This window comes from Orycteropus afer, unplaced genomic scaffold, assembly GCF_000298275.1.
Source record: "Orycteropus afer afer isolate SDZICR_OR568_19922 unplaced genomic scaffold, OryAfe1.0 scaffold00050, whole genome shotgun sequence".
Classification (NCBI taxonomy): domain Eukaryota; kingdom Metazoa; phylum Chordata; class Mammalia; order Tubulidentata; family Orycteropodidae; genus Orycteropus; species Orycteropus afer.
The window spans coordinates 13,031,905-13,045,698 of record NW_006921637.1 but is presented as its reverse complement, the minus strand read 5'-3'; the positions used below and the strand labels follow the sequence as shown (position 1 = coordinate 13,045,698).

Genomic DNA, 13,794 nt, shown 5'->3' with positions numbered 1-13,794 from the left:
TGTGAAAGCCAGACGGCCCTGGGCCCCATCCCCCTCCAGAGACGAACTTTTCAGCTTGAACTTGTCGGCTTCTACACGCTTGTGAGCCATTTATCTAAGATAAATTTCTCTCTCTCTCTTTCTCTCTCTATAAATATATATTTATATACTTTGCTGGTTTTTGTGTTTCTCTACAGAACCCAATCCAACACAGTGACCCCACAGGACAGAGTAAAACTACCCTGTTGGGTTTCCGTGGCTGTAAATCTTTACAGAAGCAGATTGCTTCATCTTTTTTCCCATGGAGTGGCTGGTGGGTTTGAACTTCTGGCCTTTGGTTAGCAGCCAAATGCTTTAACAACTATGTTACCAGAGCTCCTCATACCAGTTGCTTTGAAATCCTCATCTACTAATTCCAACATTTAGGTCATGTCAGGATGAGTTTCTATTGACTTTTTCTTCCTCTTGGGTGTGAATCATATTTTCTTCTTTCTTCTCATGTTTAGTTCTACTGAACAGTTAAATTACTAGCTGATCACTTTGAACTTGTATAGGTTTATCTTTGTACTTTGCTAAGGTGTGTATGTTTGGATTTGCCATTAATTCTGAGTGAATGCCTTAGTCCTGAAACATAGTTTGTATTCCTAAATATGGTCCTTCTGGGGTTTCTGTGGAAGAACTAAGGGGTATATAAGCCCCTCTAACTTAAACCAAACCAAATATATTGCTGTCAAGTTGATTCCAGTTCATAATGACCCTACAGGACAGAGTAGAACTGCCCTATAAGGTTTCCAAGACTGTAATCTTTGTGGAAGTAGACTATTACATCTTTCTCTTGTGGAGTGGCTAGAGGATTTGTACTACCAGCCTTTCAGTTGGTAGTAGAGCACTCAACCATTATGCCAACAGGCCTCCTCCCTCAAACTTAACTAAAAACCAAATTCATTGCCATCGAGTCACCTCTCCTTGGGTTTCCAAGGCAGTATCTCTACAGAAGTGGATTGCTCAGTCTTCCTTCTGAGGAGTGGCTGGTAAGTTTGTCCTCTAACTTGAAATGATTCAAATTCCAAACTTTTGAATGTGTGGAAAAAAACATAAATACTTTTCCTCACTGATTGTGAATAGTAGCATCATTTTTGTATATAAAACCCACCATACATAGCAAAAACCATTTATGAACATATCTAGGGATAAACATACTATTTAGAATAAGACTTTGTTTGATAATAAAAATATGTACCATTAACAGATCACTAGTGTACAGGCTTTGTAATTTCACAGATAGTGTAACTGATTTTGTATAAAAGCCAGACAGTTGGGCTTTGCCATTTATATTATTTGTGATAAGTCTTAGAAGACAAAGATATTTGCAACACTATTACCATTAAATTACCACTGAAGTCAGGACCATTAGCATTTCAGGTATCTGGATAACACCTTCCTTAGCTACATTACTTAGAAAACCCTGTTGATGTTTCCAAGGAAAGTGATTTTAAAAGTTCTTCATTATGGTTGCTTGATAAAGGAGACTTCAGTTATGTAAAAGCCTTTCTTAGAAGACAGTGGTTCTTAGAAAGTTTTCCTCCCAATCATCCAATTGCCTTTAAAAAACAAAAACTGTCCTGACAGAGGACGATTGGTAACCACTGGGTGGTAGTGATCCCACCAGGCAAGTTTGGTGCAGACTTTGCCCAGCAGAGGGCTGACAGCTGGGAGGGGATGGTGCAGGTGCAGAGACTGGACTCGCTGTTCTGCTTTCCTTTTCTCAGGTGTTCTTTCCTGATGGGCTTTTGAATTCTCTTCCACAGGCTTGATGCGCTCACGGGTCCGTGGGGCTGATGCTGCCCAGGCCAAGGTCCTGACATTCCTGGACAGTCACTGTGAGTGCAATGAGCGCTGGCTGGAGCCCCTCCTCGAGAGGGTGGCCGAGGTGAGGCAGGGGCCTAGGAAGAGAGTGGGGGCTCCTCTGTGCCTTTCCTTGATGTTGGAAACAAAACCTCTGGATCATTCGTTCAAAGAGTGTTTTATTCACTGTGGGACTCTATGAATAGGGGAAAAAAAATCACAAGTAGGAGGCAAGGACCAGCAGAGGCTGGTGAAACCTTCAGTAGGTTAAGGCAGCTATTCTCTTAAGTGGATCCTCTTAGTGTCTGCAGCTTTGCAGTCAACTCTCAGAGCTTAAAAGCAGCAAAGGGCTTAGAAAAGGCCTTCTGACTCATAGCGACCACTCCTTGGGTTTCCGAGGCAGTATCACTATGGAAGTGGATTGCCCAATCTTCCTTCCAAGGAGAGTTTCATGGATTTGAACCACCAGCCTTCTGGTTAGCAGTCAAATGCCTTAGGCATTATGCTACCAGAACTCCTAAACTAGAAAATGCCTGGCTCCCAGTAAGTGCAGTGTGAGTGTTTGCTGTGCCTACCTGAGGGGGGTTGCTGAGGAAGCCTCCATTTGGCTGTTCTCTCTGTTCTCAGGGAGGGTGGCAGTTTCATCACCTCCAGTGGTGCTGCCCTTGCCTAGAGAACAGCCACACCCAGCTGCTGGTCCTATTCAGAAGAGAGCTTGGTAGAGGAGGGTAATGGTGACCATGGGGTGAGTGGTTAAAGGATGTCTGGGCTTGATCCATTCCTATATTTTGAGTACCTTCTATTTTCTAGAAACAATATCATTAATACTACATTTAGCCTTAGTCATTTCTCTTGCCTTCTACTTACTTTCTTTTCTTTCTACTAAGAAAGCACTTACTTCAGATAAGGAGTACAGAATTAATGAAAGTGCTACAGAAATGCAGAATGAATAAGTTGTAGCAAAGCAAGAGGCAGTTAAGGAGCAGTGAGTCATGGATGACTAAATAACTACAAGTTACTAGTACTTCAGATGAATATATTATATTTTGATAAGTACATTATATTGAGTACTAACTATATGATGAGTGCTTTATATGCTTTATTTTAATCCAGATATTTTTCCTACTTGACAGATAAAGAAACTGAGGTTCAGAGAACTTTAACAACTTATCCAAATTCACACAGATGGCAGAGCTAGGGTGGCAAACTAGTTTGACTAAATTAACCTCTCCCTTCCCTAACACAAGGAGCGCTGGTGACACAGTGGTTAAAACATTTGGCTGTTAACCAAAAGGTCAGCTGTTCAAACCTACTAGCCCCTTCATGGGAAAAAAAATGAGGCAATCTGCTTCTATAAAGATTTACAGCCTTGGAAAGCCTATGGTGCAGAACTATTCTGTCTTATAGGGTTGTTTTGAGTCAGAATTGACTCAGGGGTAGTGGATTTGGTTTGGTTTTGGTTTCCCTTATAAATATGCACACACCTGCATAAAAGAAGAATCCATTCTGCAGTGCCTACCACCACCCTAGGTGATTGACTACTCTTCCTACTAGCCTGACTCCCAGTAGAGCATAGCCAACACAAAAGTTATGAGAATGATAGTAAAGTCTGGAAAGGCTTCTTCTGCAATTGACTCTCAGAACTATTTAAATATTAATTTTCTACCAATTCTAGTCTTATCCAAAGAAACAAAAATAAATTAAGTGGACTTAGAAGTAAAGTAGAGTATAGTCTTTGTTTCCCATGCCTAGGTCCAGACTTTGCTAGGCAAGAAGAATTTTGTTCCCCTTTGTTGCTAACCTTGCTGGATCTGTTCTTGCCCCATAGATACAAAGGATATCAGAGTTTGAGAGTTAGCTAGTGTTCTAGGCTTCTTCCCAATAACTGTGCATGCTAGATTGGTTCTCATTTCTTTATAGAGCCTATTAGGGATGTGTTGAGACAAAGTGAGCTATGCAAGCAAACACATCTCTTTCTCTAGATAGTCCCACCACTGACAGTAAACTCACTGAGTGAGTCCCCATCACCAAGCATGGTGCCTTGCAAGGAATGAAAGCTGAATAAATATTTGTCAATTGAATGAATGACTATACCTTGAGGCTGGCCCAGCCAGTAGTGTCCCATTTAAGGTCCCTGATGCAGCCCATTTCAGGTGCCCCAAATTTAGTCTTAGTGCTGCTCTTTTAGCTATCAGGTGAGAGTATACTTTCCCTTTCATATACATGACATATATAGTGTCTTGAGCATGGCAACATAGCACTCTTGCTATAGATATTAAAACAAAACCACTGCTATCAAGTCAATTCCAACTGATAGGGTTTCCAAGGCTGTAAATCTTACCAGAAGCAGATGCCTCATCTTTTTCCCATGGAGCAGCTTGTGGGTTCGAACGATTGACCTTTTAAAGTTTTAACCACTGCACCACCAGAGCTCCCCATAGAGATTAGAGCTGTAGAGATTGGCACTGATTAATCTGCCTCCCTGCCAGATTGTGAGCTCTTTTGAAATCTCTGTGATTGATTCTGGTATCCTTAAAGCTTAACACAATGTCTGGCATGATAGATACTCAAATGAAAGACTTTTAAACCACCAACCATTTCTCTTTAAGTGCCATATTTCCTTCCCTATGATGCTATTACTTTTCTTTCAGTGCACCACATAGTTTACTTTTCCTTGAAAATTTGCACCTAGGTGATGTTAGAACTTAATGATATTCTGTTGGTTTGTTCCTCTGATTTATTCCCCTACCTCTGCTTGATTCTTGTACTAATTTATTTTTTTTTTATGCCTTTCTTCTGGCTAATAAGCATTCTTTAAATGGCGCAAGGAAAGCACTTACTTCTTTGTTGAAAGTCATCATGAGGCAGAGTTTCACTGTGTCTCTCACCACTCAATCATTCAAATTGAAAGGGGTTAGAAAAGTTAAAAGGCCTGTGCTCACACCCTCTTAACAGCATGATGAAAATGTGCCATAAAGAAATGGCCCATTCTAGGACAAAATAATTTCTAAGCAGACTAAGAACATAGAAGTCTCCAACTTATTCAGTTTACCTTCTACTATAATTATACTAATACTCTGCACATAGCACACACACACACACACCATGGAAATCTATTCCTACTTTTTGTTGTGTAGGTGTCTTAGCAATGAGTTCATACTTGCTGTATCCATTCCTGAAGTTGACTGCAGCTAACAAATGACTGATGTTTCAGTAAAGTTGAACTTAGATTGTATCTCAATGCAAGCTACCCCTATGGTTGCAAATGTTATATGTAAGGAAAACACAGGGGACTGGGAAATGTGAGTATGTCTTTGCTTTCAGTGAGGGACCTGAGCCATCCAGGGCACATGGTCATCTTTTAGCAAGTGATTTACTCCATGGCAGTCGTGCTCTTGATCTCTCTCATCCAGAATGGAATATATCTCTAAGAGGGTGAGGAGCAAAGTTGCTGTGATGGGAGGATTGGGGCCCTCTAATGGCCTGGGCTAGCAGATAGTGAGGGGGCAGTTGGTCCTCTACTGTTACCATCTAGTATGAATTCCTTCTTTTTGGATGGGTTTAATTGTGTGATGACTGTTCTTCTTTCTCTCCATTTTTTAGGATAGAACCCGGGTTGTGTCACCCATAATTGATGTCATTAATATGGACAACTTTCAGTATGTGGGGGCGTCCGCTGACTTGAAAGGTGGTAGGTGTCAGTATGGGGTGAGGGTTGTCCTGCTGTGTTCTCATTGTCCATGTGTGTATCCCAGCTCTCACATGACAGTGTGTACAGATGAGTAAAGAGCATTGTTCTTGACAAGGAGCATTTCATAGAGAGGGAGAAAAGCAGCTTCTCTAAAAGAACTTCGTATGTTTCTTATTCTTCTCTTTTCTCTTTGACCTTCTGTTGTGAAACCCTTAGCTCAGTAAACAGCATGGTGTCATTTTTATCAGAGATGATTGTCCGCTGTTGTAATCTGGGCTGAGGAGACTCTAGCACTGAATAGCCCAGTGTGTGGAGGAGCTTGTGGAGTGGAGGATTTGTTGAGTTGAAAGGCTAAAGCCAGTACTTGCCTCTGGTCCTCATACTATCTCTTCTTTGATATTCTGTGTCTCTTGGTGGCATGGCCATCTACCTGGTCACCCAGTTTGATCCCTGAAGTCAACCCCTAACCCCTTCTCTCTGCATAAGCTCAGTCAATCACTGAGTCCTGCTGATTTTCACTCCTTAGGTGTGACTTGGCTATTGACCCCTCCTCCTGGTCCCCACCACTGCCTTATATCCTGGCCATCTTTTATCTAAATGACCACACATTTGGCCCTCTCACATCTACCCTCCACTGAGCACAGAGTGATTTGTCTGATGCATGCTTTCCCTTGAAAAAATACTGAAGCCCTCAGAGAACTTTTGTTTAGTTATATCCGTCAACATGTACTATATTAGAAATGTACATCAAGAAATCTCTGACACATTGAACATGAAAATAATACATTTCATTATTTACCAGAATGACAGCATCACATGTCAGAGACACCTCTGGAAAAGCCCTCTGTGTGCTTCTGAAAGAGGCATGTAACATCTTAGCACAGATATAAATGTGGTTTTGAGTTAATGGAACCCTGAAAGGTCCTAGCCACTTAGAATTACTGGTCTCATATTGGTGCTTCATAGTGCTGGCTAAAGCCCAGGCATCAGGCTGCCCTTTACTGTGAGGAGCTTGTCGTACTCTGCCTGGTTCTGATTAGCTATCACTAGGTTCCAGTAATAAATGCTTCACACTCTGGCATTCAGGGGCTTGGCAGCCTCACCTGTAAAAATGCAGCTAAGGTCTTAGAAGTGAGCAAAGACCACTCTAAGCAACTGAAAGCTGTCACAGTTGTTCCATATGTGTGTGTGTGATTCACTCACTAAAGACTAGTGAAGGGACCTCCATGCACCCAAGGTAATAAAGTCTCCTGATTACTCAGCATCCCTGTGTCTTTATATAAAACAGGTGGTACTCTTTAACATTTTAAGCTGATTACGGATGGACTCTTCTAGACAGACATACAGACAGAGGGTCAACTAACAGTCTAACATCAGAAGAGAAGATTGCAAAATTATCAAATTAAGCAGAAACCTTAAAAGAGAGAATACTAGGGATGGTCAGTGAGCTACAGTCCTATGGTCCTTAACACAGTGGGCTAGCCCAGCCCTTCCCTCAGATGCCAGAGCCACTTCTGTCAAGCCAAGTCACCTGGGGGCTGGTTGTTTCATCTCTTTGCTCCTAAGCATCCCTATCAGAGAAATGAGGTCAAGTAGTGCCTGCCTCAGTGGGTGGTTATGAGGTGAAAGTTTCATGACCTGGAAGGTGCTGAGAGCAGTGCCTGACATGAAGTCAGTGCTGTGCTGATGTGTGCCGTGATGGTGACCAGAGACCTGAGCAAGATGAGGATCATGCTCAGGGGACTGACACTGGGAAATTGTAACATTCTGGGAAGATTATAATAAATGATGAGAAGTAAAGATATTTTGGGCTTTGCAGAGGACAGGTCCTTACCTATCATGAAAGGTTTTGTGCCTAGAACATCTAGAAGTCCTCCCCAGTATCTGTAAGAGCTGAGATTCAGTGGGCTTTTCTAGCAGAGCAGCTATTTGTGCCTGTGTAGAAGTGAGGATGTGAAGTGCTCTTTTGGGTACCCAGGCCTTCTGCTGGATCAGAGGATCAAGGCCAAAGTCACTCCAAGAGCATTTTGTGAAAACCCTTTCAACAAAAACAAGAATGATATTTTTAGCACATTTTTCATTGAATGTAGCTAGTCTCTTTGGACCAAATTCATAAAATAAATAAAATAATAACACTTCAATAATAATAATAACTCAGAAGAAAGATTGGGCAATCTACTTCTGTAGTGATATTGCCTCAGAAACCCCAAGGAGGGGTTGCTATGAGTCAGATCTGATTCGACAGCAGCAAGTTTGGTTTTTGTTTTTTTGTTCAAAACAGTAAAGGTACTGTCATGTTGATTAGCCCCAGCTCTCTCTTCCTGCCCTGCTCAGGCTGTGTGTACCAGGGCTGCCCACAGATGGAAGCCTGGATTCAGAACTTGCAGATGCAGACTCCACATACAGGCGTTGCAAAAGCTTTTTTGACAAAACCTGAGGCAAAGAATTCAGGAGGCACAGAATCGAAAAATAGATAAGATTGCAATGATTACGCTTGGCCATTACACGCCTGGAAAGGCAGTACCAGGAACTGCAGAATTTGCCACAACTGGTTTGCTGGCACATCTGGAGTGCACCACATAGGTCCCTCATGAATAAGGGCAAAGCCTGGACAGCTGTGTACCTAGGAGGCTTGATGCCAGGGTCATGCACATGCCAAGAACCAAGTCCGAGTACGAGGCATATGCTCTTCTGTCCAGAGTGGTCTGGATTCTAAAGTGGAATATGGGACAGATGCCAAATTGACCAGAGATAGAAGGTGATTGTGCCCACTTTTGCAGCTTCTGTTGGCTGATTTTCATCTAAGAGCTTTTACACTCCCACCCTCCAATTAAGAGATGGAGGTTTGTAGGGTCAAGGAACCAGTACTACTCTTTTTGTGCCCTTCTTAATGGTTCCTTTCCCTAGGGTAACACTGGAGATGTAGAGGCAGATTTACCTCTTGGTCACCCCTTTTTCTAGCTCCTTTTGGCCTTGGATGTGTTACTGTCACCACACAAATCCCGGTTCTGTTTGTATTTTATACTTTTATTCCTGTGCATTGTAAGTTTAGAGAACTCTGACCCACAGCATCTGATCTGGGCAAGCTTATTAGGGAAAGAAGATTTAGTAATGCTCTCCATCTTCTGATCACCCTGATCTGGCCCCGTGCCCTGGTTTCATTCTCACCTCTCTAGGTCTTCTTTCCCTTTTGCTTTTTTTTCTTTTCTTTTTTTTCCCCCCAGTGACTTCTATGCAAATATCAAGTGTTAATAAACTGTATGGGACAGGGTATGGAAACGTACATGGCCAAACTCTCTTATCACTACAGAGTTTCTTTTCTGTCACGGCAGGTTTTGACTGGAATTTGGTGTTCAAATGGGATTACATGACACCAGAGCAGAGGAGAGCCCGCCAAGGGAACCCAGTGGCCCCCATAAAGTAAGTATCGCTCCTTTAGGTGCTCTCAGGCAAGAACCCAGGTCCTTTTGTTCCCTGGACACAATTGAGCTCTGTCCATTTGCCTCTCCAACTCCGTGTGTCCTAACTCAGGGAAAGATCCTTCCACTAGGCCATAGAACAAAGCACTTGGAGACTTTTCTCAGATGAAGTCTATTACATATTTACAAAGCAGATTGCCAGTTTTTTATGTTCTCTCATGTAAAAGGTGGAGTTTTCAGTAGCAAAGTGGGGTCTCTGGTTGGTTTCCATGACACTGTAAAGAGGACTGGGCCACAGGAGCTCCAACCTGGCTTATCCTTCAGACCCTGCTCTCCTTTTTGCCCACAGAACAGGCCACTGGTGCTTGGTGCATTAGACTTGTCTGAAGATCTGTGCAGCAGGGACACTTGTGGTTGGTGGTCAGGATGCTTTCTCTAGCCAGGGGAAGAATGTGAGAGAGCTATCTAGTTAGGGTAAATTGTCATACACAGGTAAAGTGGATAACTTCTGCAAAGTACCTAGCTCTGAAATATGTTAGCTCATAGTTACTCAACATTCACAAAGTGCTATACACTCTTCTAGCACTTTATATTTAATTGTGACAGCATCACTACTCAGACAGTAGTAAACACTAAGTCGTTAAGCCCCTTCTCCAGGTGATAAGGCAGTGGCAAATGGGATGGGTCCCATTTACATATGTGAACAATGATCCATATGAGACAGTGATACTTATTGAGTGGTTCCTAAGTGTACTAAATGTTTTATGCATATTATTTCTTATAATCCTTATAATTACCTCAGTGGGAAGCTACGGCCCAGAAAGGTTAAGTTGCTGAGTATTTCAAACCCAAATAGCTCAGCTGCAGATCACACTCAAATCCACTGAACTTCCCTGCATTGGTGGGAGAGCTTCAGTTCAGCACAGTGCTTAAGTGGGAATGTTGGTGCCAGCAAAGTGGAAGCAGGCATTTGAGAATAGCAGTGGTCCTGCAAGGGAGCCCTGGTAGCACAGTGCCTAAGGCATTTGACTGCTAACCAGAAGGCTGGTGTTTCAAACCCACCAGCCACTCCTCGGAAGGAAGGTTGGGCAATCCTACTAACGTAGTGATACTGCCTCGGAAACTCAAGGAGGGGTCGCTATGAGTTGGGGCCGACTCGACGGCAAATAACAACAACAACAACAGTGGTCCTGCAAAAGGATGGGCATCTTGAACTCTGAGCAAAGGCTTTGAGGTTAATTTTAAGGTTAACTTGTAGTTCAGGCACCAAGTATTTGACTTGAGACCTAATTTTGGCCTTCAACCTCTTCCTTTCTTGCCTCCCACCCTTTTTCTGCCTCCTTAGAACGCCCATGATTGCCGGAGGGTTGTTCGTGATGGATAAGTTCTACTTTGAAGAACTGGGGAAATACGATATGATGATGGATGTGTGGGGAGGAGAAAACCTGGGTATGTATGAGCCTGTTTCTTCACAACAGCTCAGTAATGAGCCACAGACAACTTCATACTGGTGAAATGAGGTTCCTTTCCTGCCTACCCAAAAGAAGTATAAATGAAAAATTGAAGGTTTGAAAAGAGTATTTGGCAAGAGTTTGTGGAATGCAGAATTCTAGTTGGAGAAAAAAAAATTTTTTTAAGGAATTAAAGTGACCATTCATTCTGGCATAATTTATCCCAGCACAGTTGTAAGTAGCAGCCTTTCATTCTTAAAAGTACCTTGGGTTGGGCAATATAACATGTCACTCTAAATTAGAGTAGAGAGTGTTAGAGTACAGTTAATATCTTGAAAGAAAGTCCAAACTCTTTAATGTCGTTTGAATCTGACAGTTTGGAAAGCAGACTGCGAACATGGGGAGTGTATTTGCAGCATGAGGTTCATTTCAGTCCTGTGAAGTAAAAACTTGGGTAATGTGACTAACTTGTTATTGTAGAAATCAGGTAAGGCAGAGAAACTTTGGCATGTCTTTCTTTCTGGAGCACTTTGCGAATGGTTCTCATTTGGTTCGATTTATAAAGAAACAACCACAGTAAATCATTTTTACCCTGGCTTAAGGGCAATGAAATTTTATAGACTTTGGTCTGTTTTAGGAGCTCTGGTGGAGTAGTGCTTGCTAACCTGAAGCCTGGTCTATATATTGGTAGTTGTGTCGTATTTACTACATAGAAAATTAAATTAAAAAAAAAAAATCTTTTAAAGTATTATTTTTGTTTCACTTCGAGCCTTTAATTTTGAGTTTTTAAGATTCTGTGCTAATTCTTTTTTTTTTTTTTAAGTTTTACTGTGATTTGGGTGAAAGTTTACAAAGCAAATTCGTCTTCCATACAGCAGTTCACATACCCTTTGTCTCATGACATTGACTATAATGTCCCACAATGCAACAGCTCTCTTCCCATTTCCTCCCCAGAGCCACCTCTTCCCTGTGTCCTTCCCTCCCATGCACTCCTGCCCCTGGAGCTGTCTCCCTGCGCATACACAGCCCTTCTGTTCTCCCATGATTGATCTCTCCAAGTAGTGTATCTACCTAATGTAACATTAGGTAGATGTTCAGCTCATATGCCTGTCTTTTGTTTGGCTGGAAGCCACAGGAGTGTAAAGGGCAGCTAGGGGCCACAGTCTCGGGGCTCCACTGGGCTCTATCAGAACAGCAAACCTGAAAACCCCCCCCTTTTTTTTTTTTAATGATTTTGAGTTTTGTTCCACGTTGTTCTCCCACTCTATCCAGTATTCCTACATGGACCCCCCTCTGAGTGGTTGGCAGTGGTAGCCAGGCACCATCTAGTTCTTCTGGTCTCATAGTCATACAGGCTGAGGATCACATAGTGTACCAGTCTCTTGGACTAATTATTTCCATGCTTCTTTGGTTTTCTTCATTCTTCTTTGTTCTGGATAAAGAGAGACCCATTGTTGCATCTAGATAGCTGCTTGCAAGCTTTTAAGATCCCAGTCGCTACTCACCAAAGTAGGATGTGGAACAGTGATTTTGTGTAGTGTGTTATGCCAATTGAGCTTGATGTCCCTTGTGACTATGATGCCGAGCCCACAGGTCTAACTGTTCACTTCTTCTGGGTAACTGGCTGTAGCCAAGAAGTGACCACAACCTTGTCCCTTGTCAACTCTACTATATACCTAGAAATTTTTACAGAACATAAAAATATCCTTGTAGAAGCATTGTCTGCCAACCGTATGCATGGTCATGTCTGCTATAATTCTTAACTTACATCCATATTTGGTCCTGAGATGAAGAGGGCAAGGAAAAGGAGGGGGAAAAAAAAGACACCAGTGTCATTTTGTAGTAGTATTTACCTGTAACAGAGACTTTGATATTTCAGTTTTTTTTATTAGTTAAAAAAACAAAATAAGGAATTCCGGTAAGATGGCGGACTAGGCAGAGAGACTGCACAGACCCTCTTCAACAAGGAAAAGGGAAACCACTTAATACAGACACTGAAGATAATCCTGGACCCCTGAGCCTTGAAGGGAAGGATATAGAAGTGGACTAAACCACAACTATCACAAAAATTTGTGTGAAAATACCAAAAAAGGAGATATACAAAGCTGAGGGCTGGCAGCGATCCTGAGCGATCCTGACGGCACAGACAGCTTGGAGATTCCTGAGTGGTGGTAGGACCTAAGAATTAACCTAAAAATCAGCCCTGCTAGCCAGGGACTGCACAGAGGACTGCTCTGGTGGCTGGGGTATAAATGGAGAAGGTGAAGAGAAAGGCGGGCTGAGTTGTGGACTTTTGCCAGTCTGGAGGATGCTGCCATTTTGAAAGTTTAAAAGCGGCTTGACTATTTTGGATATTTAAAGAGACAGCTCTCTCGCAGATTCCTGGGGCTTAAGAACACGTTCTGCTTTCCAGCAAACCCAAGGACACTCCGGACCTGCAAGACTGAAAAGGTACAACATTCCTCTTACTACTCTTATACCCCAAACCCACTTGGTGAATGGAGGTGCGACCATCCCCCACTCCCACCTACCTTCTGGGCCCACAGGAATTACATCACAGTCTATGTGTTCAGACGGAGCCTGGGTGCCCTGCCCTGTCCTCTACTGATTTTTTTTTTCTCTTTTTTTATTTTTATTTTTTTCTTTTTTGCTTTCTTTTATCTGGTGATTAGTTTGCTTGTATTGGTCTGTTTTAAAGCAACTGTTATTATTAATACTTTCGTCCTTTTTTACTGTTATTCCTATTCGGACCCTCCCAGGTCCAAGTTTTCAACATTTTTTTTTTCCTTATTCCTGGTTGAAATTTTTTTAAAAAAATTCAAGTTTTTTTTTTCCCCCTTTTTTCTCATGGTTACTACATTCCTGATTTTTCTTTTTGAATTTTTCCCATTTTCTTTCCTACATTATTCTCCTTCTCTACCTTTTTTCCCTTAGTGCCCTGTCCCCAGATATTGCAGGTTTTCTTGTTTTTCCTTCTTCTTTTTCCCTTTTTTCTTTTTTTGGTTACTGTTTCTGTGTGATTACATGGTGTGTTTTTTGTCCACGTGCTTTTAGTTTTTTGATGGTTATTCAATTGTAATTTTTGTCTGACTGGGAGGCAGCAATAGTGTCCATAAGCCAAAACTACACCCACACCTCCTGCAACTTCACTTACTGAGTGAGAGCCACTACTTCCTTCTCCACCAATGGGCCAATGATGAAAAACCACCAAGAAGAGCCTGAATAACCCTTGGCTGCTTTTCACGAACAGTTAACACAGACATAAATATAACAACACCATGATGCCTCGTAGACAACAGACTGTCACAACCCACACAAAGAAGCAGGATAAAGTGGTAGAAACAAGGGAGCAGGATACAGACCCAGAACACATCCCTGAGGAAGAAGCAGCATTGGAACTCTCTGATAA

The 13,794-nt window shown here is 42.2% G+C and overlaps 1 protein-coding gene across 1 annotated transcript in view; it reads left to right on the top strand.

Annotated features, from left to right (window-relative positions):
• The window catches only part of GALNT2 (polypeptide N-acetylgalactosaminyltransferase 2), a 446,140-nt gene that overhangs the window by 361,383 nt on the left and 70,963 nt on the right, over positions 1 to 13,794 (top strand). The window contains exons 7-10 of the mRNA XM_007938499.1: positions 1,788 to 1,909; positions 5,428 to 5,515; positions 8,848 to 8,935; positions 10,280 to 10,383. Of these exons, the coding sequence (XP_007936690.1) occupies positions 1,788 to 1,909; positions 5,428 to 5,515; positions 8,848 to 8,935; positions 10,280 to 10,383 (402 nt within the window). The remainder of the gene's footprint in view (positions 1 to 1,787; positions 1,910 to 5,427; positions 5,516 to 8,847; positions 8,936 to 10,279; positions 10,384 to 13,794) is intronic.